The 27,246-nt window shown below is 41.5% G+C and overlaps 1 protein-coding gene across 1 annotated transcript; it reads right to left on the minus strand.

Annotated features, from left to right (window-relative positions):
• Positions 1–1,978: 1,978 nt before the first annotated feature.
• Positions 1,979–9,419, minus strand: LOC104213649 (uncharacterized). The gene is made up of 3 exons (XM_009763178.2): positions 9,017–9,419; positions 5,538–5,618; positions 1,979–2,709 (listed from the first exon to the last, which is right to left on the minus strand). Exons 1-3 carry the CDS (start codon positions 9,173–9,175, stop codon positions 2,314–2,316), a joined length of 636 nt encoding a protein of 211 aa, XP_009761480.1. The 5' UTR covers positions 9,176–9,419; the 3' UTR covers positions 1,979–2,313.
• Positions 9,420–27,246: the final 17,827 nt, after the last annotated feature.

Consider the following 27,246-nt stretch of genomic DNA (forward strand, 5'->3'; position numbering starts at 1 on the left):
TCTCTCATCGTGATGAGACAAGTATTGAAGATTCTGCTTTTGAATGAGAGCTTCAACTCAGTTAGCTGAATTTGGCATGGGAAAATTCGTCCTCTTTTAAAAACTGGATTATTAGAATAAAATAAAATAATCACCTAAGTAAAATTTTCTTTTTCGCCTTTTGATATATGAGGAAGAAATTTGTGTACAATCACCCTTTGACTTCATATACCACTCGTTCGACTTATTAGTGTTTGGTGATGACAGACACGAACAGTGTCACATATAACAAAAAGAGAATACTGTGAACAGAGAAATGCTCACTCCACTCTCAAAAGGCATCACAATATTCATCATAAACTAAGTACAACGAGGGAAAGTTATACTATTATTTTTACTAGGGTTAAATGAGGGCCAATTATTACCCAAAATGTACTAAATTATTAGCAAGCTTCCAAATCTAAGATGGCTGAAGTAGTTAGTAGTTACGACTTACGAGATTATCAATGACTTAAAGCATACATAGATTATCAATGACGAGTTCCTCTTGAGGTTCTATTAGTATAGGTGCCTATGTTGATTGTATTAGAAGGTGATTTATCAATATTTATGTCTTGCTTTTTATATTACGCGCGCTTTCCGACTTCAATTCTTGTTCTACCAATTTGGTTGTCATCAACACCCCATTGTAGTTCAAGTCTCATGTTTAATCAGGGGTAAATCAAATTTGTTTGGTACTTATGCAAGCAAAATGTTTAGAAGACGAAATAAATAACAGTTTCAAAAATTGCCGCCAAGCACTTGCTAGCTTTTTATTAGGGATGGCAGTGGTGCAGTTGCAGGGCGGGTTTGGCTCTACCCGCAAAAGGTTCAACCCCCCGCCCCGCATGGCATTATTTTTCAGTATTTTCAACCCACCCCGCCCTGCACCGCATAATCTTTTGCCCTCCTTTTTTCTACTTTGCTATTTATATATTCATAAATTTAAATATAAATAAAAACTTTAAATCATTATTTTTTGTTGGTACGTACCTAATTTCAAATGGCAATTTTACTGTGTTCTTGAATACTGCTCATTCATATTTCAAGGTATTTATAAAAAAACAAAAAAAAGTTTTTAAAACTATCTAAAGTCCAAACTCTTTGCATTAAGTAGTAAAAGACCCAGTAGAAGTAAAATGAAAAGTACCTCTTCCATTTTCCCAACCAAAAAGAAAAGAAATCTAGTATCAATGGTCCATTTTCTTGTGCTGACCAACTAATAATTATGTGGTATCACTAAAGTTGTATGCTTAAATTTCAGAAAATTCAAGTTGCAGTTTATAGTGACGAAAGGAAGCAATCTATGACAACGGAATGAATAACAAAAGTGAATAAGGGAGAACTTGAAATTTGGTGATTGATTCTTCTGGCAGTAGTTTATGTTATTTTAATCCAAAATTTTCTTGGTGTATTAAACTATATCAATATGAAGAAAAAAATTAATTTTTATTTAAGTCACGCGCAAACAGATGTTCAAATTCAAAAGCATTCAGATGAACCATGACATTACACCTAGTATCTAATCACAAGCCCGCAAAAGCTTAATACATAAACCAACCCGCAACCCGCCCCGCATAAATGTAAACTCACACCCCCTGTACCCACACCGCCTCATTGCCATCCCTACTTTTTATCCCAGACAGTTTATCCGTATTGTTAGATTTAGGAAATTCTGAAATTTTAATATTCTGTAATATATCGTTTGGCCAGATTAAAAAAAATGCCTTACTAAAGCTTTTAAAGTAAGTGTGGGGTCTGATACTGCTCAATTTTCCTGGAAAGGGTCTGGGCTGAAACCCTGGTATATGGGGCAAAGTGGTCTCTAATGCTCAATTTTCCCTTTTGTACTGACGAAGTTCATTTTATTCACATTCTGACAACTTGGAGAATCACTGGAAACATAGTCTTGGCAAAAGATGCCAGTATGTCAACTGAAAAAACATATGCAATCGAAGAATGCGACAAGTGAGCACAATCATATATATTTGTACTACTAAAGAAACACTTCACAATATCAATGAAGACCGAAAAGAACTAACTGGTTCAACAGAAAAACATTGTATTCGAGAACTAATGGTGCCCATCACATTGGGTTTTACTTGAGACCACATGTGCATCTCTACAACGAGCATGAACGCACCTTTCAATCTCTTCATCAAACAGCCAGTTCAACAATGCATTTTACTCCTTGATAACTGCTCAACACACGATAATCAATCAACCTGAACTTGCTGCTAGAACACCGCGGCATGACAAGAAGCAGCTCCTGAAACATCTTATTTACAGACTACTTCAGTAAGTAAAATCATGACCTGGGCTATCAGAATGCATATCCATGGACGCATCAGCTGAGTTACTGCTATTGGACTCCCTATTTTGCTGCTGGACATTCGTTTCGTTGTTTCTTGCTCCATTTGAAGGCTGCACGTTGTTTAAAAGGAAACCTCCTTGAGCAATTTGATAGTTCTGCAGGCTTCGTCGAACAGGGCTTGAAAGTGCATTTGAGAAAACATAATTCTTCGATTGCAGATCATGATCTGATCGTACGCCATGTCCTGGAGCTGCTACACCAATTGAGCCCGAAGAGACTGGAAAGGCTGAATTTGCGAAATGCATTGGTTGAGAGTGCTGGTTCTGCGGCGGTCTAGGCGAAATTGAATGGTCCTCTCCACTATAGTCCAGTTCCGACTGACAAGATCAGTAAATGCAGTTTTAGACGCATAAAACATAGATCAAATGTCAAAAAATAATTAAAGGGTGGTGTAGGATTATTATGATCAATCATTTAATGAAGAAAGCAACAATAAAAGGACAAAAAAGGGTGAACTAAGGATAAAGCATTTTGCAACCTCCACATAATTTTCAATTCTGTATCAGCATAGTATGAAAATAGCTTCTGCACAAAATACAGGAAAACTATCATCTTCACAGGTTGACCCCTTCGATGGCCAATTTCTCAGCCAAGGCATTTCTAACCATGGCAAAAGCATAGTTCATCCCAGTTTTACTCTATACAATCCGATAACAAACAGGCCGACAAAGTGAAATTCAATTAGGGTATTATTTTTCCATTATAACAAGGAACCAGAGGTGCATGATCTTACGAATTGCTTGCAAAAAGATTTTAATAACACTATAGAAGAACCATCATCTTTTCAGTATCTGATTAGAGTTTGTTCCACATTCAAATAAGACATGCACATATAATCCTCACAATATAGCTAGTAAACGGAGAGAACTAGATGGAAGTATCTCAAAGAGAACGAGGAGCACGGAACACCATCACAATATAGCTGAAAAGACGCTCATTTCTCTTGAAAACCAAATGATCACAATGAACATGTTATAGAAGAAATGAAATCATAAGCTAAAACTGACACTTCAAGATCTATAATCCAGCAAATCACCTTTTTGACAACCATAATCTAGCAAAGACCTTATCTCAAAAAAGCATTTCTTTGAAGTTAATTGGTTCAATAGACTGTAACATGAGCATCACATGCAGAGCACATTCAAGCCCATTCAAAATTTTACAAAATTCTTGATAACACAAGTATATAAATCAAAACCGAAGAAAATCAGATTTAATAATAAGTAGCTTCTTATTGCTGTCTCAAATCTTCTCCAGGCCCAAATTTCCATGTCATATCAAATTCTACATGACCAGAAATCAGTAGGCTGATCTACTACAAACATATCAGTAGCACACCTATATTTCATTCCTTGAGAAATTTCATGATAGCAAGGATGGTGCTATCCAGCAAGGATGTATCATCCATTAACGTAAAATAATACAATTTTTTTTGCTTCCAAGGCTTTGGTCTAGTGGTAAACCCGCAGCACATGATGTGTGGGTCAGACGCAAGTCATAGATTCGAGCCTAGTATTTAAGTGGAGAAGGGTAGAGAAGGGTTCCGCTATTGACCAAGGTTCGAACCGTGCGTCACTGGCCCTTGGAGAGTACTTGATTATCGGAAAAAAAGATACAAATTTTTCACATAACCACAGTGAACGTGAAATATTCTTCACAGATTCATCTCCTAGTCGTTAACCAATTAGGATGACTTAGCCCTATGCAAATTTTATGAGAAAGTTCAGATAAGAAGTAAACTGCAAACATGCTGAGCTGATTAAACAGCAGGTTGAGAGCTGCTGAAACCATCTGAAGTCCTATATCTCCATTCTCATGTTTTTCTCCGACCTGGGATAATTTATGCACCCTCAAACCTTATTCGTATAAGTGAGGTTGCTCTAAATAAACGTTAAGTGTGCGTTTCTACTTTATTTTATTTTTTTTGGGGGGGGGGGGGGGTGGATAATTTATAAAGCCTTAAGGGTTTTGCACTAGACTGGTGCCAAAATGGAAGGAGAGCAGCAATTAGATGAAAAACTTAGCACCTAATCTACAGAGAAATACAACACTACACCAAAACAAGCAAAGTAAATAAAACCATCTTGAGACCTTGCATACCCTTACTACCATTGACTCCCCATTGGTTCCACTTTCCTCTATCAAATCATCTCACTCCTTTCCTCCTACTCAAAATGTTCTCTTCTTCTTTTTTGGCAAGAGCATAGTTCATGATGTGTGGGTTAGCCGCGCGTCGCGGTTTCGAACCAACCCGCACGTCAACGGTTCGAACCTTGCCATAGACAAAACTTGGTATTTAAGTAGTAGAAAGGCAGGCACATTATCCACCGAGTTACGAATCGTGAGCCACAATCCTCGGTAGAACTCCAAAATACAAAAGGTATTCTCAATTGATAATGCACAATAGTACAAACATAGTGTTGATTATTGTTTCGTGGGTTCATAACGAGGAATTTTGAATAAGATTTGAGAAGAACTATAGTAGAAGAGCGCAATTAGGACGCAAATCATGTTATATGCTCTACTAGCTGGTAGGTAACTGAATTGTGTATGAAAGGGTAAGTCGGAAGCTTTCCAAATGAATCTATTATTACTTTTAGTGAAGAAAAATAGATCACCTAGATAAGGTGGGAGCATAAAAGATAAAACTTTCATAAAAACTCTGAAAAGGAGAATAGCTCAGCGGCACCACCAGAGTGAGCAATAGTAAAGTAAAGGTGTTTACTGATAGTGGGCAGTGAGTCACCAGATTGGCAGATTCTATGAACTGAGCGGTTTGTCAGCCAAATGAACGTTCAGGTCAGATTGTAACTTTTTTTTTCTTATAAGGAGGCCAGTTTGTATCTCTTTCTATTTCATCAAGATCTTTTTTCTCTTTTCTTATTCTAATCCAAGAAAGATCAGTTTCCGAGTCTCCCCACTTTCAATGGAAAAGGAATGAATTTCCACTATAGGACCCTGAGCACAAAAGATATCGCTGGACTAAAACATCTCAAACATCTAGATTTCATGATCATACTGCTCCGTGTTTATTGAACAAAGTTCTCACGAGCTATTTCCTGAGCAGATAAAGATCTCCACAGATAGACATGAAAGGAAATCAACTAAAAGCTAGGCACAAAACTGAGACAGATAGAAAAAGAACCTGCAGGTAGTTCATTATGTCAGCAATTGTCACTCTGGATCCTCCCTCTTGTTGTCTCAAGATCGATTGATACAGTTTCTCCTATAAAGATGTATCAGGTCAAAATCAAATGTCATGATTCATTCGAAACCAAATCCCCACAACACAAACCAAATCCCCACAACACAAGATCATTCACTTTAAAACACAACAAAGAAAAATGTCAAACATTAAAAAACATCAGGAAACCTTAATAAACACATGGCATAATCAAAGCCTAGAAACGAGATGTACTTGCACATTCCTAGCTAGATTAAAGGCATAACTACATAGTTCAGTTTGGAGATAATTATCAGTTATCACCAAGTCCAATCTGCAACCAAAATAGAACTGAGTGATTAAGACTTTGAATCCTAAGTTCCTAACTTTCTTTACGCATACATTTGAGAACAGAAAACCAAAAAATATTGTGAACAAAGGGAAACCCACGTAACATTTGTACAGATAAGCAAGAAACAAAATGATGAATTACCTTTCTCTGACCTATTCTTTACTGATCAAGTGCATCATTATGGGAGACAAAAGTCTTGTCTAAATCAATGTATGTAATTTCTTCCAGAGCTGCTATTCAATTTTGTTTATCTGTTCTCCTAGTAGGTCAACTAGGGTCAAAAATGCTATTCAACCCATACAGATTTTCAAACAGAATTTGTGATGACTATATTTCTTTGGCAACAATCAAGTTCAATCTCTTAACTGAAATAAAGCTCAGTCCAGAGGGTGGGCTAGCACGGAGATCTGCTTGCAAGGAGCTACAAAGCATCTTTTTATATTCGCAGTTTTTGCCCCTTTCTTCTTTCTTCTTCTAACACTCTTTACTCGGTACATTATTTCTTTCCACACTACCCTCTCCAGGGAGCTAAAGCTTCCTTAAGAATTTAGGGTCGTTTGGTTGGAGGTACTAAGAAAATCAGCTCAGCATAAGATTCAGCAATCAGCATAAAATAATACAGTGGTTGATTTGGAGGATTAGAAAAAAATAATCCTCACATAACTTATGCAACGTTTGGTTGACCGTACAAGGAAAAAAAAGATACCTGCATAACTTAATGCAACAGTTGGTAGCCGGGATTAAATAATTCGCACTATATTATGTAGAAACTTATGTATTAATTTATGTGGGATAATGTGGAATATGAAAACGTGTAATAGACATAGATTAACAATTTTGAAGACAAAAATGCCTTTAAAGTAGGCAATACTTACATAATAATTTATACAGTACTGCATAACAATCCTTATAATATTAGTCACTGTATAACAATCCCTTGTTATTATTCACCGGATAAACAATCCCTGAATCATAAGCCCAACATAACTAGAATGTGAACCAAATGAACCCTCGGGGATTTTACAAAGTTTTTTCATTTATCTCCCATCACCCATTACTTGGTGCCTTCAACAAACAACCATTCTTTATCCATCTTTAACCGTTCTTCTTTCCGTATTACCTTCTATTCTCTGTCCTTGGAAGATCTTAAAGATAACTCCTTTTGCCCTATCTTCCCGGGGATACCAGCTAAGTGCATCCTTTTTTGAGAAAGGAAGGGGATAGAATGGTAAAACTAAGTCATCCTTTTTTGAGTAAGAGTTTTTTTAAAGTAAGACCAGCAAAGTGCCTCCTATGCATGTGAAGCCTCACATACTCCTCCAACTTCTCTAAACCTTAACCTCTTTCAGCACAAAGCATGCCTTTCATCTATATCAACCAATCACGGCTCCTTTCCTTCTAATGCAGTTTTTTTCTCAACTACCTATCCAAAAGCTATTGATGACAATGTTTATATTCTCCTTATTTGCAACAAAACCCTCTTATTTCATGCTACCGATAAGGATTGCCGTATAACCTTAGCGTTTAGGGCTTTGCCCAACTTCACTCTTCTAATCTCCTATCAAGGCCTTCCGTAATCCACTCTCTGTTTTCCTCTTACCTTTACCCTCTACCTTTGCTTCTTAGATACTTCTATTTGGTTCTTCTTCTTTTTTTCTTTTCTTTGTGATAAGGATATTTGGTTCATCTCTAGCCATTTCTTTCAAGAGAACTTTCCAACTTAGCGCCTACTGATTCATGCTTTCCACTTCCATATCCTCCCCTGTATTCTCTAAAGACTCTAAGGGCAAGCCCTTAGAATGAGGGATAAGGGAGATTAATTTGAGATGAGTTTATCCCATGTTTGGTTGGGATAAAATCGTGGTATAACTAATCCCGGGATTGTAGTGATTTTTTATCCCTATGGAAGAGCGGGATAACTAATCCCAGGATTAACTAATCACGGGATAATTAATCATGGGATAACTTGTTTCCCAACCAAACGATCCCTAAAGCCTCTGCTTGTTTGTGCACAAAATATACCTCCTTCACATACATCAATCTCATAATGCTTTCTTTCCTTCTACTTTCCGCCTATCCAACTACCTGCTACTCTTTGCCTATCCAACCCACTATTGCCTTCTACATTCTTTCTCTCTGGTTGGTTCATCTTTTCAACTTTCTATTAATCTATTATTTTGAATAGATTATTTTCATTGTTTGCGTCAACCAATCAATCTCTTACAGGCAAAGTCAATCCCATACAACCTTCAGCATCTGGGGCTTTTCTAACATTCCTCTTACATCTCCTATCACCTATCAGTGTCTTCAACAAGAAGTTATCCTCACATGCAGGAGTAGTCACCTTTCTTTTCCTTATTACCTAAAATTTCTGCCTTTGCTTCCTATTATTGTCCAAAAAATAACAAATATCTAAATGCGACCAAAAGTCATTAGTTATCATCGAGAAACGAGGCTATTAGTGCAAAACTTTTACATGATAGTTGTCTAGTTGAGCTTATCCAGTTAACCATTCTGATACAACAACTGCAAACGGCAATCAAGCTCCCACTAAGAAGAGCAGAGGCACCGAAAACAACTATGCAAAGAACTTGGCCCCATCATTCATACCATTCATAAGGCTATCCACATATTAGGAAGCATTCAAAACAAAACATTTAGAGCTGAACCATCCCAGATACAAACCAGTTCACTTCTTTTAAACACCAGAATGAAGAGAAACCGAGTCCCTCCTAGGTTATTATTCACTTTTTAATGGTATATCCAAACAACGTTATGTAGTTAACTGAAATGTACATTTCTCGACAACTGAGGTGCCCTGGGATTCTGGTTCAGAGTTAAGTATACAACGGAGGATATGTGGATAGGGTTTGGTATTGAGGTTTACCGTATAAAAAAAATTAAAATGTATAAATTCTCTACATTAAAATCTCAAGCCTAAAAAATACACAAAAAACAACAAATTCTTAATATCAGCATTTACCAAACAAGTCTTTGCTACTTGTGCTTTTACTTAATTAATCAACCGTAAATGTAAATGGCTATAAAAACAAAAACAAAAACAGATATTTAACAATAAATAATTAATTGAAAATAAGGAAATAAATACCAAGCCGTGGCGTTCACCCGCCTGAAAGGAAAGCTTCTGTTGGTTCATAGCCTGAGTATAAAGCTGTGAAAGCGAATTCGCTCCGCTACAAAACGTCGAATACATGCTTCGATCCACCTCATCCAGCTTCGATGCCAATGACTTCCGCTTCTTCCCCATCTTAACACGACACCGTTTTCCACGTGACTCTGCGTCTTCTCTCTCTCTATAATTTATTAGTCATTCGGTCCTTTCGTATCCTTGTGTGAATCGATGAATCTCCGTCGATCGGACGGCGACTACGAGCGGCGGATGGAGGAGGCGTGAGGGGTTGAAAGTACTTTGAAAACTGTAATTGGAAGCTAATGTATAGCTTTCTTATAACAGCTGCTACCTCATGTTTGTTTGTTTGTTTGTTCCATTTGTGAAAGGGAGAGGGTGCATGGTAAGTTATCTTGTGCTGGCACGTACCTTTTTAATATCCACGTGGGAATGGGGTTATATTTTCGTGCCAATTGGGCTATTTGCAGTCGTGCCTTATATTTTTGTCACCTTTTAACCTATACCTTATTTTTAAAAATTATTGATTTCGTAACAAACTAACAAAAAATTCATATAATATGACCATTATACCCCTTCTAAAACATATAAAAGATGCATCAAGCGTACCCAGATTCAAATTCCAGATCTCCTCCGTATCTCCTCCATCACTCCGTCTCTTCTCAGATCGCCTCTCGCAAATCAGATTTGAACCAGATTCAAATTTCAAATTGAAAATTACAAAATACATTGTAAGTATTCAAATTCATCTTCAGAATTCAAAATAGTTTTTGAATTATATGTTTTTTGATTGATTGATTGAAGTTGTTTGACAAACTTCACTAATATGCTGAATTTGCATTCTAAATCTGTTTGACGTTGAATTCTAACATTCTAATCCGACAAATATGTTGAAGTTTTCCACTGCATAATATGCTAAAATTTTTGGTTTATTTGCTAAACAAGCTGAAGTTATATAATTCATATTTAAAAAATTTAGCAAAATGAATTGGCAAATAATACAACATTATATTAAAACATTATATGAGTGTTATCATTGTTTATATGCTAAACAAGCTGAAGTTATTTACTTAATCTTTAAAAACTTCAGCAATATGAGCTGAAGTTTTCCTCCTACACTGGCTAAAAAAAATAAAACATAAATTAAAATTACATATTGCACAAAAAACTTCAGCATAGGTGTTGAAGTTTTTTAGTTAAATATTTAAAAACTTCAGCAAGAAGAGCTGAAGTTTTCCTCCTACACTTGGTAAAAAAAAATAAAACATAAATTAAAATTAAATATCGCACAAAAAACTTCAGCATAGGTGCTGAAGTTTTTGTCGTAAAGGTTTGTCGACACTTTTGTTATGACTTTTAACCAAAACTTAAGCTTAAAAAGCAGAAGTTATTTATTTCATCATGAAGTTTAGCATGCTGAATTTCACCGAAAATATACTTAAAATTCATGAAAAAAGACACAAAACATATTTGATTCAATTCAACTAAACTAAAAAATAAATTAATGCGAATAGAACAAAAATTTAAAAGGCATCACATAGTTCGCACAAAATAACGTCTATTCACAAAATCCAATTTTGTTTTCACTTACATCCTTGAAAAAAAAGAAAAAATTAGTTTTTTGTTTACAAGTTATTCTCTATTCAAAAAATTCACAGAGTGTCTTCATATTCTCCATAGTCATGTCCTAGTTGCTCTTCTTGGGTTTCTTAACCACGTTCCATTAGTCCAAAGATTTGCAGCCAATTCTTTGTTGAATACCAATGCATGCCTTTGGTTATAGAACTCTAAAATTCGCATCCAACTGAACTTTACTACTATGATTTTTTAGGAACTCCCATCTTCTATCATAACAACTTTACTACTATGATTTCATGCTTACAGATGGGACCTAGACACTAGCAAATCTCAGTGTCAAACTTAAGAGATATGCCCATACTGAAGAGCTTCTGACATAATAACTTTGCACCATATACACATCAACCTTCACTATGTCTTCAACTGATTCACAGAAGCGGCAATACGGGCTCCTTACTTTACCACCTTGTACGGACCTCTGAATTACATTTGCCATATTCTTGCATTTCCCACATATGTGCATTCTGGGAGGAGTCACTAAGTGTGAAAAGCCGTTTATGCAAATTCCCTGCAGCACCATTAGCTATAAGACAGTCACGCTCCATTTCACCAAATTTAATTCCACTTAAGCGTTTTCTGTCAGCCACAGGTTGACAAAGTTTACTACTATGATTTTTTTAGCAACTCCTTCTTCTTTCATAAAAAAAACAAGAAAATATTGGCAAAGACATGCTTACTGGTGTGCAGCTAGGAATTCGTGGGAAGCAAAGATAATGAAGGAGAAGTCCAAAATACTTCATATGTGACGGAGAGTGGCCACATCAAAAACTCAAGCTCCAGAAAATTTGCTCTTTTTCCTAAAAGTTAGATTTATCAACTAGTCAAAATAGCAAATTGTCCTGGAGCTCGAGTGTTTGATCTGCCCATTGTCCTTCGCATATGAAGTATTTCGACTTTTCCTTCATTATCTTTGCTTCCCATGAACTCCCTGCTACACCCAATAAACATGTCTTTGCCAACATTTTCTTATTTTTCTTTGAATATAACTTTAAAGAAATATGATAGAAAGTCTATGGATGACTATGAAATTTTCAAGTGAAGAGATTGTTAATATAGCCAAAGAGTGCACCTAATCTATATAATATCTATAAATGTAAATATATCAATTTAATATCTATAAATGCTGAAGAGATTGTTAACTGTTTTTTGTTCAGTGAAATTGAATGTAACGAGATAAGTAGGTGCTAAAAAAAGTAAGCGGTAAATGTTAGTAGTTGGTAAGTGAAATAAAAAAATAGTAAAAAATAAGGCCACCGTTTTCTATAGTAAAAAATAACTTCATTTACTATATGGTCAGAGAAATTTAAATGAAAGATGAAGTAGGTGATATAGGTGATAAATGACAAAAAGTAGCTAGTAAATGCAAAAAAGATAAGTATCAAGTTAAAAAAATACCAAAACATGCTCAAGTTTTTATCGTAAAGATTTTTCAAAAAACTTCAGCCCAATGTGCTAAAGTTCTTTAGTGTATTTCTAAAAACTTCAGTACTTGATAAACTGAAGTTTTTGTCCTGGATTCAAGAGTTTTGTTGTAAAGCTTTTTCAAATAAACTTCTGCCCATTGTGCTGAAGTTTTTTAGTGCATTTTTAAAAACTTCAACACTTGATAAGCTGGAGTTTTTGTCCTACAATCAAAAATTTTGTTATGACTTTTAACCAAAACATCAGCTTAAAAATCAGAAGTCATTTACTTCATGCTTAAATTTTTTCAACAAAAATGTACTTAAAAATCATGATAAAAGACACAAACATATTTGTTTGAACAAAAGTGAACTAAAAAAATAATTAATGTATATTCACAAATTTTGTGCAACCAATCCTCTAATCAAAAAATTCACATACAGTCTCTTCAAAATCTCCATAATCATGTTCTTGTTGTTCTTCTGGAGTTTCATAGCCGCTATCTTGTTTCCACTTTCCATGAGCCCAAAGATTGGCAGCCAATTCTCTCCTGAATGTCAATGACTGACTTTGATCGAAATTGAAGACATCTTCTTTATTCAATCGCATATCCATGAACTTAAGAGCAAATACACCACAATCAACACTACAAAAAGAACAACAACAATAACAACAACCCAGTATAATCCCACAAGTGGGGTCTGGGAAGGGTAATATGTACGCAGACCTTACCCCTACCCCGAAGGGTAGAGAGGCTGTTTCCAGGAGACCCTCGGCTCAAAAAAAGCAACAAGAGCCGATATATTAGTACCATAAAAAATGCATAATACAATAACAACAATATAAGAGATATGAAATACAGAATACGAAATACGAAATAAATGGCTGGTATAGTAAAACTAGCAGGTAAAGCCCTGCATCAATAGACGACCAATTATATTCTTAGTCTAACTCCTAACTAGCTAGTCTCTCTCTATTGTGCTGTAGAAATATTCACAACTTTCCCTTAACACTACAAAAAGAACATGAAAAAGAAATTGAACGATAGTTAACACAAGGGCAAAAAATAATAAACATAAGATGCATGGTAAAATATATGCGAAACACGTACTTGTTACTCTACAACGGTGTCTGCATCCACTTAATTAGAAATTTTTCCAAAGGCATTTTCCCATAAAATTTATTGTGTGCCCCAAAATCCAAGCATTTGAGACAGTGTGGGATCAAACCGGGCATAATGTCAATGTGACGACCCGAAGGGTCATCACCGTAGTTCTTCCATGTTCCGTGCTTTCGAGGCCTTGAAAACCTCACTTTTAGTTGCTTCGATTGGCGTGCGCAGTTCGGGCGCGTAGCCGGAAAGTTTTGATGTTAGAATATGTGAATTATGTGAAACATTTGATGAATTTTGGTATTAATATGCATAATGTTGACTTCGGTCAACATTTTAGGTAAACGGACCCGGACCTGTGATTCGACGGTCCCGGAGGGTCCGTAGAAAAATATGGGACTTGGGCGTGTGCCCGGAATTAAATTCCGAGGTCCCAAGCCCGAGAAATGAATTTTTGTGTGAAATTGTTTTTCTGAAATTTGATATGAAAATTTGAAATGAAAAGGAGTTAGAAAATATAGGTATCGGGCTCGTATTTTGGTTCCGACGCCCGGTACAAGTCTTAAATATGTGTTAAGCACTATCTGTAAAGTTTGGCTAAAAACGGACGTCATATGACGTGTTTCGGACTAAAAATGGAGAATTTGAGTTATGAAAGTTGAAGAAAGAAAATCATGTGTTTGAGGCTTGATCCTATGTATATGATGTTATTTTGGCGATTTGATCGCACGAGTAAGTCCGTAAGATATTTTTAAGGTTGTGTGCATGTTTGGTTTGGAGCCCCGAGGGCTCGGGTGAGTTTTGAATGGGGCTCGGGAGGTCTTGGACTTAGAAAAAAATATACAGGTTCAGATTTTGCAGGCCCAGCGCGGCCGCGGCCATTTCCGCGCGGTCCACGCTGGCAGCCACGCGGCCGCGATGCTTTTCTGTGTGGTCCGCGTGGTGGGGTTCAGAGGGTCGACCAACGCGGCCGCGCACCAAATCAGTGCGGTCCGCGCTGGGTGGGTTCAGAGAGAGCCCACTTCTCCCCTCCTCGGCGCGGCCGCGGTGCATTTCTGTGCGGTCCGCGCCAACCCCAGAAAAAATGTATAAATTCGGGATTTTTAGTCATTTTTCCACTTTTCAAAAACCCAAAACCTAAGAGGCGATTTTCCAAACAACGTTTCTTCTTCAAAATGATTGGTAAGTGATTTCTAACTTAATTTCTTTATTCCTTAATATCTTTTAACATAATTTCAACTTCAAATCAAAGATTTTCATGGGGAAAATTGGGTGTTTTGGGTAGAACCTAGGTTTTCTACAAATTGAGAAGTTGGACCTCAATTTGGGGTCCGATTTAAAAACAAATCATATATTTGGATTCATGGGGGAATGGGTAACCGGGTTTTGGTCCGAACCTCGAGTTTCGACCACGTGGGTCCGGGGGTATTTTTGACCTTTTTGGGAAAAACCTTGAAAAATCTATTTTCATGCATTGGGGATGATTCATTTAGTAATTATTAATGTGATTAAGTAACTTATGACTAGATTCGAGCGGATTGGTGGTGGAATCAAGAGGTAAAGCTATACTAGAAGCGTGAGTTGAGTTTGGAGCATTCGAGGTAAGTGTTTGTTCTAACTTTGGCTTGAGGGAATAGGATTAGGATGATATTTGCTACTTGCTAATGTGGAGTACGGTGTATAGGCATGGTGACGGTTATCTATGCACCGGAGTCTAGCATGACCGTGAGTCTTGATTGCTTTTAATTCGAATAATGTGACACAAGCTCCTTGTTTATTTGATAAGTTTCATATAATGTGAACGGTTGAGGAAGAATGATTTAAAAGGAGAATGTGTTGTGAATACTCCCTTGCCGGGATGTGTAGACTGATATATATATTCTCCCTTGTCGGGATATTTTGGGCTGTTAGCTGTACCCTTGCCGGGTTAAAGGTATTGAGTTGTTATTCTCCCCTGAAGGGGTCTACTATATGAAGTCAGATATTATATATGTTATTATGGGATCGTGTGGCACGTCGTCCACTTGGTTATTGGCCTCTGTTGCCGCTGACATATTGTGCACTGTGATAAAGATGAATTGGGATCGTGTGGCACGGCGTCCACTTATATATGATATTATGGGATCGTGTGGCACGCCGTCCAGTTATATATATGATATTACGGGATCGTGTGGCACGCCGTCCACTTGGTTATTGGCCTCTGTTGCCGGTGACATATTGTGCACTGTGATAAAGATGAATTGGGATCATGTGGCACGCCGTCCACTTATATATGATATTATGGGATCGTGTGGCACGTCGTCCACTTATATATGATATTATGGGATCGTGTGGCACGCCGTCCACTTATATATATGATATTATAGGATCGTGTGGCACGCCGTCCACTTATATATGATACTATGGGATCGTGTGGCACGCCGTCCGCTTATATATATATGTACATCATGGGAACCAAAGTCTCTTCTGCTTATTTCCGATATTTCATTTTTATCTGTTACTCCCCGATAGCATGTCCCCTCCCAGTTTTACTTTGTATTATCTTGTTATTGTTTTCTTGCACGTGTTGTATATATATATCTGTACAGGTTAATTGTTGTAGGTACTGTCTAGCCTCGTCACTACTTCGCCGGGGTTAGGCCAGGCACTTACCAGCACATGGGGTCGGTTGTGGCAGTTCAGCCAGTCGTGGCAGTTCAGCCAGCTGTGGCAGCCCAGCCAGGTATTACGGCTCAGTCCAGTGATGGTACGGCTATGTCCGCGGATGCTCTGTGGAGGCTAGATCGGTTCACCAGGCTCTTCACTACCACATATAGTGGCACGCCTTCAGAGGATGCCCAGAATTTCATATGCAACTGTCATGAGGTTCTTCGGACTATGGGTATTTTAGAGACAATGGGGTCGACTTCGCCACTTTTCGCCTAGCAGGATCCGCCAAGACTTGGTGGAGAGATTTCTGTTTAGCCAGGCCAGCAGGGTCGCCATCATTGACGTGGGATCAGCTTTCAGAGTTATTTTTGGGGAAGTTTCTTCCAATTACTCAGCAGGATGCCCTTCGCATGCAGTTTGAGCGTCTCCAGCAGGGTTCGATGTCAGTTACCCAGTATGAGACATAGTTTATTGATCTTGCACGCCATGCCATTGTGATACTCCCCACCGAGAGAGAGAGGGTGCGGAGGTTTATTGATGGTTTGGTTCAGCCGATCCGTGTTCAGATGGCCAGGAGTGCCGGTAGTGAGATTTCATTTCAGGAAGCGGCAGATGGTGCCCGCCGGATAGAGATGGCACTTTCTCAGGGAGGTGGTCATGAGTCTGATAAGAGGCCCCGTCATTCTGGTAGATTCAGTGGTATCTCATCTGGAGGTAGGGATTATTATGGTAGAGGCCATCCTTCGAGGCCCTTTCAGTCAGCTCTCCAGGCTTCTCATGGTACACCAGGTGGTCGCGGTTCTCGGCCGTAGTATTCTGACCAACAGCTCTTCAGTTCACCATCAGCACCTATCAGTGCACCACCACTTCGTTATTCTCAGCAGCCGAGGGCTTGTTATACTTGCAGCGATGTGAGTCACATTGCCAGATATTGCCCTCGAGCGTCTAGCAGCTCGCAGCAGCAGGGTCCTCGCCCGATGATCCAGGTACCAGTTGCCCCACAGCCTGCCCAGCCGGCTAGAGGCGGGGGTAGAGGACATAGAGGTGGAGGTAGAGGTCTTAGAGGTGGAGCTCCGACCGCTAGAGGTAGGGGTCAACCAGCGGCAGATCGTCCCAGGGATATGATTCAGGGAGGTGGGCCCTAGCCCCGTTGTTATGCTTTGCCAGCCAGGCCAGAGGCTGAGTCATCAGATGTTGTGATTACAAGTACTATTCTGGTCTGTGATAGGGATGCTTCTGTGCTATTTGATCCCGGATCTACGTATTCATATGTGTCGTCCTATTTTGCACCTTATTTGGTTATGCCTAGTGACTCGTTGAGTATTCCTGTTTATGTGTCAACACCGGTGGGTGATTCTATTGTGGTCGACCAAGTTCATCGTTCTTGTATCGTAGTGTTTGGGGGTCTTGAGACCCGTGTTGATTTGTTGCTTTTGGACATGGTCGACTTTGATGTTATATTGGGGATGGATTGGTTATCCCCGTACCATGCTATCTTGGATTGCCATGCCAAGACCGTGACCTTAGCCTTACCGGATTTACCCCGTTTAGAGTGGAGAGGGACTTCTGGTCATTATACCCACAGTGTTATCTCGTATGTGAAAACTCAGTGTATGGTCGAGAAGGGATGTTTGGCCTACTTGGCGTATGTTCGCGATTCTAGCGCGGAGGCCCCTTCTATTGATTCTGTGCCCCTTGTTCGGGAGTTTCCTGAGGTTTTCCCTTCAGACTTGCCGGGTATGCCGCCCGACAGGGATATCGACTTTTGTATTGATTTGGCCCCGGGCACTCAGCCCATTTCTATCCCGCCATATCGTATGGCCCCGCCGGAGTTGAAAGAGTTAAAGGAACAACTGCAGGATTTGCTTGAGAAAGGTTTCATTAGACCCAGTGTTTCGCCTTAGAGTGCTCCGGTGTTGTTTGTTAAGAAAAAGGATGGTTCGATGAGAATATGCATCGATTACCGACAATTGAACAAGGTTACAATTAAGAATAAGTACCCACTGCCGAGGATCGATGATTTATTCGACCAGCTTCAGGGTGCGAGGGTATTTTCAAAGATAGATTTGAGATCTGGCTACCACCAGCTGAGGATTAGGGCGTCTGATGTCCCTAAGACAACATTTCGCACTCGGTATGGGCACTATGAGTTTTTGGTCATGTAATTTGGATTGACTAATGCCCCAGCAACGTTCATGGAGTTGATGAACCGAGTGTTCAGACCTTATTTGGACTTGTTCGTGATAGTCTTCATTGACGATATTCTTATATACTCCCGCAATCAGGAGGAGCAAGAGCAACACCTCAGAGTGGTCCTTCAGACCCTAAAGGATAGTCAATTGTATGCTAAGTTCTCAAAGTGCGAGTTTTGGTTGAGTTCGGTCGCATTCCTAGGTCATGTCGTATCAGCAGCAGGTATTCAGGTAGACCCGAAGAAGATAGAGGCAGTCAAGAACTGGCCTCGACCAGCTTCAGCTACGGATATTCGGAGTTTCTTGGGGTTAGTAGGTTACTACCATCGGTTCTTGGAGGGGTTTTCATCCATTGCAACCCCTATGACCAGATTGATCCAGAAGGGTGTCCAGTTCAGGTGGTCGGACGAGTATGAGGTGAGCTTTCAGAAGCTCAAGACGGCTCTGACTACGGCACCAGTATTGGTTTTGCCCATAGGTTCAGGGCCATATACGGTCTATTGTGATGTGTCTCGTATTGGGCTTGGTGCAGTGTTGATGCAGGAAGGCAACGTCATTGCTTATGCCTCGAGGCAGTTGAAGATCCACGAGAAGAATTATCCGGTTCATGATCTCGAGTTGGCAGCCATTGTTCATGCCTTGAAGATCTGGAGGCATTACTTATATAGCGTGACGTGTGAGGTTTACACTGATCACAAGAGTCTTTAGTATCTGTTCAAGCAGAAAGAGTTGAATTTGAGGCAGAGGAGGTGGTTAGAGTTGCTAAAGGATTATGATGTTACTATCTTATACCACCTGGGGAAGGCCAATGTGGTGGCCGATGCATTGAGCAGGAAGTCCGCCAGCATGGGTAGTCTTGCTTATATTCCAGTCAGCCAGAGATCGCTTGCTTTGGATGTTCAGGACTTGGCCAATCGTCTTGTGAGGTTGGATATTTCTGAGCCTAGCAGAGTGTTAGCTTGCACGGTTGCTCGTTCCTCACTATTAGAGCGTATCCGTGAGCGGCAGTTTGAGGATCCCCATTTGTGTGTCTTGAGAGATACGGTGCAGCGTGGAGGTGCCAAGAAAGTAACCTTAGATGATGATGGTGTATTGAGATTGCAGGGGCGAGTTTGTGTGCCCAATGTTGATGGGATTCGAGAGTTGATCTTAGCGGAGGCCCACAGTTCTCGGTATTTTATTCACCCGGGCGCCGCGAAGATGTATCAGGATCTGAGGCAGCACTATTGGTGGCATAAGATGAAGAAAGACATCGTTGCGCACGTGGCTCAGTGTTTGAATTGTCAGCAGGTTAAGTACGAGCATCAAAGACCCGGTGGTCCATTTCAGAGGATTGCACTTCCCGAGTGGAAGTGGGAGAGGATTACGATGGATTTCGTTACTGGACTTCCGATGACTCGGAAAAAGTTTGATGTAGTTTGGGTCATTATTGATAGGTTGACCAAGTCAGCGCATTTTGTTCCTGTTGCATCCACCTATTCATCCGAAAGGTTAGCCGAGACTTATATCAGGGAGATTGTTCGCCTTCATGGGGTGCCGCTATCTATAATTTCGGATCGGGGTACATAATTTACCTCGTATTTCTAGAGAGCGGTTCAGCGAGAGTTGGGCACCCAGGTTGAGTTGAGTACAACATTTCATCCCCAGACGGACGGTCAGTCCGAGAGGACTATTCAGATTCTTGAGGACATGCTCCGAGCCTGTGTCATTGATTTTGGAGGCTCGTGGGACCAGTTTTTGCCTTTAGCAGAGTTCGCCTACAACAACAACTACCAGTCCAGCATTCAGATGGCTCCGTATGAGGCATTGTATGGTAGGCGATGTCGGTCTCCAGTTGGATGGTTTGAGCCGGGAGAGGCTCGATTATTGGGTACGGATCTGGTTCAGGAGGCCTTGGACAAGGTCAGGATTATTCAGGATAGACTTCGTATAGCTCAGTCCAGACAGAAGAGTTATGCAGACCGCAAGGTCAGAGATGTTTCTTTCATGGTCGGTGAGCGGGTATTGCTCCGTGTATCGCCTATGAAGGGCGTGATGAGATTTGGGAAGAAGGTAAAGCTCAGCCCTAGGTTCATCGGTCCATTTGAGATTCTTGATTGTGTGGGAGAGGTGGCTTATAGACTTGCCTTGCCACCTAGCTTGTCACCTGTGCATCCCGTGTTTCATGTATCTATGCTCTGGATGTATCGCGGAGATCCATCGCACGTGTTAGATTTCAGCACTGTCCAATTGGACAAGGATCTGTCATATGAGGAGGAGCCGGTGGCTATTCTAGACCGGCAGGTTCGACAGTTGAGGTCGAAGAGTTTTCCTTCGGTGCATGTTCAGTGGAGAGGTCAGCCTCTTAAGGCATCGACCTGGGAGTCTGATTTCGATATGCGGAGCCGTTATCCTCAATTATTTCCCAACTCAGGTACTTCTTTCTTTTGTCCGTTCGAGGACGAATGGTTGTTTTAGAGGGGGAGAATGTGACGACCCGAAGGGTCATCACCGTAGTTCTTCCTTGTTCCATGCTTTCGAGGCCTTGAAAACCTCGCTTTTAGTTGCCTCGATTGGCATGCGCAGTTCGGGCGCGTAGCTGGAAAGTTTTGATGTTAGAATATGTGAATTATGTGAAACATTTGATGAATTTTGGTATTAATATGCATAATGTTGACTTCGGTCAACATTTTGGGTAAACGGACATGGACCTGTGATTCGACGGTCCCGAAGGGTCCGTAGAAAAATATGGGACTTGGGCGTGTGCCCGGAATTAAATTCCGAGGTCCCAAGCCCGAGAAATGAATTTTTGTGTGAAATTGTTTTCTGAAATTAATTAAGGAAAATGAAGAAGAAACTTGATCAGAAAACTGTGGTATCGGGCTCGTATTTTGGTTCTGACGCCCGGTACGAGTCTTAAATATGTTTTAAGCACTATATGTAAGGTTTGGCTAAAAACGGACGTCATATGACGTGTTTCGGACTTAAAATGGGGAATTTGAGTTTTTATGAAAGTTGAAAGAAAATCATGTGTTTGAGGCTTGATCCTATGTATATGATGTTATTTTGGCGATTTGATCGCACGAGTAAGTCCGTAAGATGTTTTTAAGGTTGTGTGCATGTTTGGTTTGGAGCCCCGAGGGCTCGGGTGAGTTTTGAATGGGGCCCGGGAGGTCTTGGACTTAGAAAAAAATATACAGGTTAAGATGTTGCAGGCCCAGCACGGCCGCGGCCATTTCCGCGCGGTCCGCGCTGGCAGCCACGCGGCCGCGGTGCTTTTCTGTGCGGTCCGCGTGGTGGGGTTCAGAGGGTCGACCAGCACGGCCGCGCAAGAAATCAGTGCGGTCCGCGCTGGGTGGGTTCAGAGAGAGCCCACTTCTCCCCTCCCTCGGCGCGGTCGCGGTGCATTTCTGTGCGGTCCGCGCCAGCCCCCAGAAAAAATGTATAAATTCGGGATTTTTAGTCATTTTTCCACTTTTCAAAAACCCAAAACCTAAGAGGCGATTCGCCAAACAACTTTTCTTCTTCAAAACGATTGGTAAGTAATTTCTAACTTAATTTCTTTATTCCTTAATATCTTTTAACATAATTTCAACTTCAAATCAAAGATTTTCATGGGGAAAATTAGGTGTTTTGGGTAGAACCTAGGTTTTCAACAAATTGAGAAGTTGGACCTCAATTTGGGGTCCGATTTAAAAACAAATCATATATTTAGATTCATGGGGGAATGGGTAACCGGGTTTTGGTCCGAACCTCGAGTTTTGACCACGTGGGTCCGGGAGTATTTTTGACCTTTTTGGGAAAAACCTTGAAGAATCTATTTTCATGCATTGGGGATGATTCATTTAGTAATTATTAATGTGATTAAGTAACTTATGACTAGATTCGAGCGGATTGGTGGTGGAATCAAGAGGTAAAGCTGTACTAGAAGCGTGAGTTGAGTTTGGAGCATTCGAGGTAAGTGTTTGTTCTAACTTTGGCTTGAGGGAATAGGATTAGGATGATATTTGCTACTTGCTAATGTGGAGTACGGTGTATAGGCATGGTGACGGTTATCTATGCACCGGAGTCTAGCATGACCGTGAGTCTTGATTGCTTTTAATTCGAATAATGTGACACAAGCTCCTTGTTTATTTGATAAGTTTCATATAATGTGAACGGTTGAGGAAGAATGATTTAAAAGGAGAATGTGTTGTGAATACTCCCTTGCCGGGATGTGTAGACTGATATATATATATTCTCCCTTGTCGAGATATTTTGGGTTGTTAGCTGTACCCTTGCCGGGTTAAAGGTATTGAGTTGTTATTCTTCCCTGAAGGGGTCTACTATATGAAGTCAGATATTATATATGTTATTATGGGATCGTGTGGCACGCCGTCCACTTGGTTATTGGCCTCTGTTGCCGGTGACATATTGTGCACTGTGATAAAGATGAATTGGGATCGTGTGGCACGCCGTCCACTTATATATGATATTATGGGATCGTGTGGCACGCCGTCCACTTATATATATGATATTATGGGATCGTGTGGCACGCCGTCCACTTGGTTATTGGCCTCTGTTGCCGGTGACATATTGTGCACTGTGATAAAGATGAATTGGGATCATGTGGCACGCCGTCCACTTATATATGATATTATGGGATCGTGTGGCACGCCGTCCACTTATATATGATATTATGGGATCGTGTGGCACGTCGTCCACTTATATATATGATATTACAGGATCGTGTGGCACGCCGTCCACTTAGTTAATGGCCTCTGTTGACGGTGACATATTGTGCACTGTGATAAAGATTAATTGGGATCGTGTGGAACGCCGTCCACTTATATATGATATTATGGGATAGTATGGCATGCCGTCCACTTATATATGATATTATGGGATTGTGTGGCACGCCGTACACTTATATATGATATTATGGGATCGTGTGGCACGCTGTCCACTTATATATATATGTACATCATGGGAACCAGAGTCTCTTCTGCTTATTTCCGATATTTCATTTTTATCTGTTATTCCCCGATAGCATGTCCCCTCCTAGTTTTACTTTGTATTATCTTGTTATTGTTTTCTTGCACGTGTTGTATATATATATTTGTATAGGTTAATTGTGGTAGGTACTGTCTAGCCTCGTCACTACTTCGCCGGGGTTAGGCCAGGCACTTACCAACACATGGGGTCGGTTGTGCTGATGCTACACTCTGTGCATTTTTGGTGCACAGATCAGGGAGCAGCTTACGGACCGCAGCAGTAGGACTTCTGGGAGCTATCTTCAGTCCAGGGACTCTCGAGGTAGCCTAGCTGGCGTTCGCAGGCCGAAGTCCCTTTCTATGTTTTTCTTTGTTTGTTTATCTTGTATCAGACAAACATGATGTATTTTCCCTTCAGACATTGATTGTAGTATTCTGTAGTAGTCCGTGAGCTAGTGACACCAGACCTTGGGTAGTGATGTGTATTAAACTTCCGCACTTTTGGTTTTTAGTTGCTTTAGATTTAAAGTCTTCCGCTTAGATTTTGTCTCGTTGATTATATTGTTTGAAAGAAAGCAGAAAAGGTGTTTTAAATATTTGGCTTGCCTAGCTCCGATAGTAGGCGCCATCACGACACCCGATGGTGGGAAATCCGGGTCGTGACAAGTTGGTATCAGAGCACTAGGTTACTTAGGTCTCACAACTCACGGACAGGCTCAGTAGAGTCTGAGGGGTCGGTACGGAGACGTCTGTATTTATCCCGCAGAGGCTACTGAGTTAGGAAAAATTCACCTTGTTCATTCTTGTCGTGCGATTCTTTTTCTCAAGTACTGATTGTCTTTCCACTCTGTTCTTTTGCAGATGGCGAGGACACGTGCTTCCTCCTCTATCGCGCAACAGCCTGAGCCCCCAGCAGCAGCCCCTATTAGGGGCAGAGGGCGAGGGCGAGGCCGTACCAGAGGTCGAGGCTGGGGCAGAGCTCAGCCCCGAGTAGCATTTCCAGCGACGGAGCCTCAGGTCGATTTTGAGGAGGAGGTTCCGGCCCCAGCTGTTCCAGTGGGCCCAGCTCAGGTCCCAGAGGGTTTTATAGCCACTCCAGTACTTCAGGATGCTTTGGTCCGACTGGTAGGCTTTATGGAGGGCATTTCTAGAGCGGGTTTGCTTCCCGTAGCTCCAGCCACATCTCAAGATGGGGGAGGAATTCAGACTCCCGATACTCGTACTCCAGAGCCGGTAGCTCCTCAGGCTCAGGTTCCAGCAGTTCAGCCAGTCGTGGCAGTTCAGCCAGCTGTGGCAGCCCAGCCAGGTATTACGGCTCAGTCCAGTGATGGTGCGGCTATGTCCGCGGATGCTCTGTGGAGGCTAGATCGATTCACCAGGCTCTTCACTACCACATATAGTGGCACGCCTTCAGAGGATGCCCAGAATTTCATATGCAGTTGTCATGAGGTTCTTCGGACTATGGGTATTTTAGAGACCAATGGGGTCGACTTCGCCACTTTTCGCCTAGCAGGATCCGCCAAGACTTGGTGGAGAGATTTTTGTTTAGCCAGGCCAGCAGGGTCGCCATCATTGACGTGGGATCAGTTTTCAGAGTTATTTTTGGGGAAGTTTCTCCCAGTTACTCAGCGGGATGCCCTTCGTATGCAGTTTGAGCGTCTCCAGCAGGGTTCGATGTCAGTTACCCAGTATGAGACACAGTTTATTGATCTTGCACGCCATGCCATTGTGATACTCCCCACCGAGAGAGAGGGTGCGGAGGTTTATTGATGGTTTGGTTCAGCCGATCCGTGTTCAGATGGCCAGGAGTGCCGGTAGTGAAATTTCATTTCAGGAGGCGGCAGATGGTGCCCGCCGGATAGAGATGGCACTTTCTCAGGGAGGTGGTCATGGGTCTGATAAGAGGCCCCGTCATTCTGGTAGATTCAGTGGTATCTCATCTGGAGGTAGGGATTATTATGGTAGAGGCCATCCTTCGAGGCCCTTTCAGTCAGCTCTCCAGGCTTCTCATGGTACACCAGGTGGTCGCGGTTCTCGGCCGCAGTATTCTGACCAACAGCTCTTCAGTTCACCATCAGCACCTATCAATGCACCACCACTTCGTTATTCTCAGCAGCCGAGGGCTTGTTATACTTGCGGCGATGTGAGTCACATTGCCAGATATTGCCCTCGAGCGTCTAGCAGCTCGCAGCAGCAGGGTCCTCGCCCGATGATCCAGGCACCAGTTGCCCCACAGCCTGCCCAGCCGGCTAGAGGCGGGGGTAGAGGACATAGAGGTGGAGGTAGAGGTCTTAGAGGTGGAGCTCCGACCGCTAGAGGTAGGTGTCAACCAGCGGCAGATCGTCCTAGGGATATGATTCAGGGAGGTGGGCCCCAGCCCCGTTGTTATGCTTTGCCAGCCAGGCCAGAGGCTGAGTAATCAGATGTTGTGATTACATGTACTATTCTGGTCTGTGATAGGGATGCTTCTGTGCTATTTGATCCCGGATCTACGTATTCATATGTGTCGTCCTATTTTGCACCCTATTTGGTTATGCCTAGTGACTCGTTGAGTATTCCTGTTTATGTGTCAATACCGGTGGGTGATTCTATTGTGGTCGACCAAGTTCATCGTTCTTGTATCGTAGTGTTTGGGGGTCTTGAGACCCGTGATGATTTGTTGCTTTTGGACATGGTCGACTTTGATGTTATATTGGGGATGGATTGGTTATCCCCGTACCATGCTATCTTGGATTGCCATGCGAAGACCGTGACCTTAGCCTTACCGGATTTACCCCGTTTAGAGTGGAAAGGGACTTCTGGTCATTATACCCGCAGTGTTATCTCGTATGTGAAAACTCGGCGTATGGTCGAGAAGGGATGTTTGGCCTACTTGGCGTATGTTCGCGATTCTAGCGCGGAGGCCCCTTCTATTGATTCTGTGCCCCTTGTTCGGGAGTTTCCTGAGGTTTTCCCTTCAGACTTGCCAGGTATGCCGCCCGACAGGGATATCGACTTTTGTATTGATTTGGCCCCGGGTACTCAGCCCATTTCTATCCCACCATATTGTATGGCCCCGCCGGAGTTGAAAGAGTTAAAGGAACAACTGCAGGATTTGCTTGAGAAAGGTTTCATTAGACCTAGTGTTTCGCCTTGGGGTGCGCCGGTGTTGTTTGTTAAGAAAAAGGATGGTTCGATGAGAATATGCATCGATTACCGGCAATTAAACAAGGTTACAATTAAGAATAAGTACCCACTGCCGAGGATCGATGATTTATTCGACCAGCTTCAGGGTGCGAGGGTATTTTCAAAGATAGATTTGAGATCTGGCTACCACCAGCTGAGGATTAGGGCATCTGATGTCCCTAAGACAACATTTCGCACTCGGTATGGGCACTATGAGTTTTTGGTCATGTAATTTGGATTGACTAATGCCCCAGCAGCGTTCATGGAGTTGATGAACCGAGTGTTCAGACCTTATTTGGACTTGTTCGTGATAGTCTTCATTGACGATATTCTTATATACTCCCACAATCAGGAGGAGCATGAGCAGCACCTCAGAGTGGTCCTTCAGACCCTAAAGGATAGTCAGTTGTATGCTAAGTTCTCAAAGTGCAAGTTTTGGTTGAGTTCGGTCTCATTCCTGGGTCATGTCGTATCAGCAGCAGGTATTCAGGTAGACACGAAGAAGATAGAGGCAGTCAAGAACTGGCCTCGACCAGCTTCAGCTACGGATATTCGGAGTTTCCTGGGGTTAGCAGGTTACTACCATCGGTTCGTGGAGGGGTTTTCATCCATTGCAGCCCCTATGACCAGATTGACCCAGAAGGGTGTCCAGTTCAGATGGTCGGACGAGTGTGAGGCGAGCTTTCAGAAGCTCAAGACGGCTCTAACTACGACACTAGTATTGGTTTTGCTCATAGGTTCAGGGCCATATACGGTCTATTGTGATGCGTCTCGTATTGGGCTTGGTGCAGTGTTGATGCAGGATGGCAACGTCATTGCTTATGCTTCGAGGCAGTTGAAGATCCACGAGAAGAATTATCCGGTTCATGATCTCGAGTTGGCAGCCATTGTTCATGCCTTGAAGATCTGGAGGCATTACTTATATGGCGTGACGTGTGAGGTTTACACTGATCACAAGAGTCTTCAGTATCTGTTCAAGCAGAAAGAGTTGAATTTGAGGCAGAGGAGGTGGTTAGAGTTGCTAAAGGATTATGATGTTACTATCTTATACCACCCGGGGAAGGCCAATGTGGTGGCCGATGC

The sequence above is a fragment of the Nicotiana sylvestris genome, chromosome 4 (genome assembly GCF_000393655.2).
Source record: "Nicotiana sylvestris chromosome 4, ASM39365v2, whole genome shotgun sequence".
NCBI classification, from domain to species: Eukaryota; Viridiplantae; Streptophyta; class Magnoliopsida; order Solanales; family Solanaceae; genus Nicotiana; species Nicotiana sylvestris.